Here is a 5,581-nt window from a genome sequence, read left to right as displayed (position 1 = left end):
TCCCTCCCTCCCTCCCTTCCTTCCTTCCTTTCTTCCTTCCTCCCTCTCTCCTTCCTTCCACTCTTCCCTCCCTCCCCCTCTGTCCTCTCTCTTACCCTCTCCTTCTCCCCTCCCCTCTTCCTCTCTCTCTCTCTCCTTTTTTCTTCATCAAGTGTGGCATCTCAGTTCCCTGGTTATGTACAATAGGGAAAGCCAAGTGTAGGGATCTCTTCATTATTTTTAAATCAGTTAGCCAGTTTTTAGATTAACCACAGTAAAATTATAACAACAACAAAGCATTAGTGAGAAAATTAACAAAATATCTTTCACTGACTCTTTCTAACAGGTAAGCCCCACAGTCACTACACTGAAGGAAATCCTCTTGTTGATCAGACTGTGGCCTGACAGCACAGCACCCCTCTTCTACATATAGCTCCATAAACAGCAAAGCAGAGTATTCGGGTAGAGGAGATATAGGTTGTGGTTTCTAACACAGAAAATGGTGATGTGAGAAATGGGTGGGAGAAAAAGAATCTGCATCTTTAATCAACCTAGATAAAGACAGTATTACTAATAGACACTGGGACATATTTGTTTAGCGTCCTATGTAATGTTTAGTGCTTCAGTTTCTATTGCTATGTAACAAACCAGCCCCAAATCTAATAACACCATTTCATTTGCTCACAATTGTGTGTGTCAGAAATTTGGGCCAGGATGGATCATCACTGCTCCAATGTCTGGGACTTCAGCTGAGATTTTCTGTTAACTAGAGCTGGCTAAGATGGCTTAACTGAGGTCATATCTCTATGGACCTGATTCTGGATTTTGACTGGATTCTTCAGATCTCCTCTATGTGGTCTTTCCATAAAGCTAGCTTGGGCTTCTTCACAGTACTTCAGGAGGAGAAAAACAAAATAAAAGGACTACCCTAAATTATTTGCGCATCAAGAAAATTAATAAAATAACCTCACCTGCCACAAAAATTCAGATTTTTTAATGCACAAAGAAAAAAATTTTAATACACCATTGTCAGGAATTGTCAGTGACAGAAAATTCTATAGCACAGTGCCCATATATATCCTGAAAGTTATATAATGAATTGCAATTGTTCATAAAACCACAGATGTGATCAAGATCTAATTATATTCTCTTCCTAAATAAAGAATGAAAACAGAAATGACTTTTTAAAAACAAATAACAGAGAAAACAAATGAGTAAAAACTTACAGGGCTGTACAAGTATTAGAAATGCCATTCTGTGTGATGACTAGAATAAATGATAGCAACAGACCCAAAAGAAATTATAGCAAGGAAAAATATATTGGTTATCTCCTATTCAAAACTGTGGGAAGATTTAACCTGGAGATTAAATAATATTGGATGAGCTCTTTAACTTTTTTAGATTCTAAACACAAGTAACAATGTTTCTAAAATGTCTACCCGGAGTAAGGAAAAAGGGTCACAGCCTTGTAATAAAAAAATAGCATTTAACTTCAAGCAAATGTGAAACACGGTAAAAGTTTTTGAATCTGAATGGAGGGCATATGGTTGTTTGCTGTATTATTCCTTCAACTCTTTTCTTGTTTGAAATTTTTCAAAATAAAAGTTCAGTATCCATCCCCACCACCCCCAACTGAGACTGATGCTTCTCTACTCCTAGGTCAAGTACGAAGGGATGCAACTGAGATTCAGCACCCTCACCTCTCTTCCCTATTGTCCCTCATTTCTTTTCTAACAGTCTTTGTCCAGTCCTGGGCACTAGGAAGGGGCTCTAAGAAGCAGGAACTGCTGCCGCAGAAAGAAAATCTACCCAGCTTTCCTGTTGTTCAGTTAATGGACAGATAGAACTCTTCTAACTCTGAGACCCTGTCTATACTTGTCTGTACTTAAACTAATTTATTGGACTCAACTTTCAAAAATAGTTCATCAGGATCTATATAGTGTTTTTCAGTCAATGAAAATCAAATGGGAGCTGTATGAAAACAAGTAAAACATAAAAGGAAATCAAATAGTATGATGCTTTTTTTTTTTCCAGGAAAAAATTATAAGATTGAATTTATACTGGATAATGTTGTTTGGGTAGAATCCAGAACTTTCAGTCTGCTGGCAGAGTCTGTCTCTAGCAGCAGCAGTGGCAGCAGCAGCAGTAGTAGCAGCAGCAGTGGCAGCAGCAGCAGCAACAGCAAAGCATCAACTGTGGGTACATATGCCCAGATAATGACTGTAGTAATTAGCTGTCTGATTGGAAGAATGTGGCTCTTGGAAATACTTATGGCTGCAGTTTCAACTTTGAAGATAACTTTAAGTAAGTATAGTCCATTAATACAGTATTTCTCCACATAGTGAAGTACCAGTGTTTACTGGATAAAGGCTGTGTGCCCAGCTCTTGTGCATGATATGACTGTGTACACAAAGAGAAAGTAACAGCCTCAATGGCAGAGACAAGACAACCTATGGAAAATGTTATTCACTACATGCTGGTTTATAAGAATGTGGTGAAACAAGGCTGGGCACAGTGGCTCATACCTGTAATCCCAGCATTTTGGGCGGCTGAAGCAGGTGGATCACCTGAGGTCAGGAAGTGGAGACCAGCCTGGCCAACATGGCAAAACCCCATCTCTACTAAAAATATAAAAATATTAGCTGGGCATGGTGGTGTGCAACTGTAATCCCAGCTACTTGGGAGGCTGAGGCAGGAGAATCGCTTGAGCCTGGGAGGTGGAGGCTGCAGTGAACTGAGATCCCGCCACTGTACTCCAGCCTGCGTGACAGAGCAAGACTCTGTCAAAATAAATAAATGAAATAAATAAATATGTACGTAAATAAATACGTACTTAAACAAATAAATAAATAAACAAATAAATAAATAAATAATGTGGTGAAACAAAAGTGCAGGTCATGTCAGAACTCTTTTTGAGTTGCAAGATGCAGATTCTTAGCTTGAAATGCTCTAGCTAGTAAAGTGATCACTTAACTGAGAAGTCCAGAATTTTCTGAAACAGTTGGATCTAAGGACTCAAATGGTATCTTCTAGAACTTCTGTCTCTTCTTCTCTTGGCTAAACTCTCTATGGTGTTGGCTTCACTTCCAGGCTGACTCCTCACCACCCCCACTCCTCATTACAAAGGTACCAAACAACATCTTCTAGCAGCCCATCAACCAATAGGGAAAGAGCTAACCTCTTTCCCAACGGTTCCAGAGAAAAGCCCCAAAGCTATGTCATTGATCTGCCTTGGGTCACATGCCCATTCCTGAACCAATCACTGTGGCCACAGCGTTCTAATTAGCTTGGCCTGGGTCACATGGGGTAAGGTACTGAGAATGGTGGAGGTGTAGTTTCACTAAGGATAATAAAGGTGCTAGTACCAGAAATGACGGGCAGACAGAGACACTGAATATTAGAGAGATTAATAAAAGGGAGAGGTCTCTATATGATTAGAGATGATTGCAAATGTCATTGCATTAGGAACACATGAAAGTTGGGACTGTTTAAAATGTATAAGATTTGGAGAGGGAGGGAAAAGGCACTCAAGAACAGGGACATGATAGGAGCAAGGAAAAAAATGACAGTGGAATAAAACATCTTCAGTTATAGATGTTTAGCACAGAATTCCTCATCATTTTCTTACAAACATACTTCTCCAGCTACCCCTTCTCAGTTAATGCCTTGCCATTTTTGCCTATCCTCCATATTGCTCTCAGATTTAAGGTCACGTAAAGCTAACAGTAATCTCAAATCCTTGACTATTCCTCACTACATGCAAAAAACAGAATCAACGTCAAAGACCTTGAAACAGTTTTGAAGACTGCCTCCTTTTACCGAATCATTTCCAGAAAGAATTCTCTCCATCCCACATATTCCCTATATCTATACCTTGGCTGCCAGCCTCTACTCACCAAGGTTACCTCTCACAGCATCCTTCTAGGTCTTGCTCAAATTCCACCTCATCCAGCAGGTTTCCCTTCTTCCTTCCCACTCTACGTTTAATTCTCCTCTCCTTTGGTCTCCAATTGCACTTTGTGTTTGTATCATTATTATAGTCCTTTCTGTAATGTACTGGTATTAAGCTTATATTCAAATATATCTTCCTCACCAAATTGTGAGCACTTACAGGACTGTATGCCTTACATATTATAAGTACTAAAAATGTGGTTTAATTGATTTTAAATCTTGAAAGTGGAAGTTGAGTCTTTACCTCTGACTTAAGGGGAGATGTTGAGTAGGGGTATTGTAGGCAAATTGTAAAGAGTTTTTAATGGAATATATTAATCAGTTTGCAGTTCATTTAATGGGGGATAGTTTCTGACAGGTTAGTGAAGAAAACCACGTAAGAGATACTGTATAACAAACTTGAGGAAGAATTTGAGGTGAGGTAACAATTTAGAATAATACTAAAGCATACTGAGCAATAAAAGCCAAGACTAGATTTTAAATTTAAATGTAAAGGATCAGGGGACATAGTAAGGCTGGGTCTGGAAGTGACAAAACAAACTGGAGGCTGAAACAAACTACTGGGGTCTCAGGAATAGCCAGAAAACAAGAAGAAGGAAATCTTTTCATCTCTCCTAATGGAAAAACTTAATTGGAGTCCAGTGGTCAAAGGAGAAGCATAGTTTGCAGAGACCTTGTCCTGGCCTCTTATAGCTGAGTATAGACAGGGGGGTTTATATTATTTTTATGCCAGTTTTCTTGTCTCTAGAATAGTAACAAAAGTAAGACCAATTGTTTATTTTATAATAGAATGACAAGCATTTCTTTAATTCATTTTATTTTTTCTCAGAAGCATTAAAATATAAGGTCTAATTAGCTAAGTATTGCTCGATATATATTTGTGCATTTTGCATTGCCTCATTAAGTGCAAAAATCTTTATTGACTCTCATCCTGCTTACTCCTGACAACTTTGGTACTTTACCAAATTAATATAATTCTATTCTCAAATAATTAGTAAACGATGTAGCTCCTGAGTTTTTTCCAGGAACTTTTCCAAATAAGAAGATTAATCAATGGCTTCTCCTTTGCTACTAAATAAACTACCATTTTTCAATTAGAATATAAGATAATTTAAACACTATTAATGGATTAAAATGCTGGGTTCTTTCATAACTTTGCATTCTGAACTAATAATATATTACTTTTAAGAGGATCATGAAGTTTCGCTAAATAAAAGATCTTATATTTTAAATGTGTATTTTGAATGTGAAAATAAAAAAATCTTGTATAAGCACCACAATCTATAAATTTCTACAAAACAATTACTGATTTTAACATTAAATGGGTAAACTTGGAAATACTGCTAACCATACCATAAAATAAGAAAAGTTAAAATTAATGAAATATATTTTAAATTATACTATATGCTATTACTACTTAAAAATTGTTTTGTATTGTTTTCATTTTTCAGGAAGCTACTAAAGGACTGTTCTGAAGAATAGGCTGAAAACAAAAATATAAGAATTATTAGCTATTTTTTTGGGCAACAGACTAAAGTCTATAGCATTTTCATGAAAATATACTAAAAATATTTTTATAATATATACAATGTACTAATTAGCTTTAAACACTAAAATCAGATTTCTTCAAAATATAAATTTGTTTTGATTA

At 36.7% G+C, this 5,581-nt stretch overlaps 1 protein-coding gene across 1 annotated transcript in view; it reads left to right on the top strand.

The window, feature by feature from the left end:
- PKHD1L1 (PKHD1 like 1) overlaps positions 1–5,581 on the top strand; it is a 168,107-nt gene extending 162,526 nt beyond the window's left edge. The window contains 2 exon segments of the mRNA XM_017891546.1: positions 2,014–2,283; positions 5,382–5,581. Of these exon segments, the coding sequence (XP_017747035.1) occupies positions 2,014–2,283; positions 5,382–5,392 (281 nt within the window). The 3' untranslated portion in view covers positions 5,393–5,581.

The sequence above is a fragment of the Rhinopithecus bieti genome, unplaced genomic scaffold (assembly GCF_001698545.2).
Source record: "Rhinopithecus bieti isolate Rb0 unplaced genomic scaffold, ASM169854v2 scaffold_18921, whole genome shotgun sequence".
Classification (NCBI taxonomy): domain Eukaryota; kingdom Metazoa; phylum Chordata; class Mammalia; order Primates; family Cercopithecidae; genus Rhinopithecus; species Rhinopithecus bieti.
This window is presented reverse-complemented; position numbering and strand designations above follow the sequence as displayed.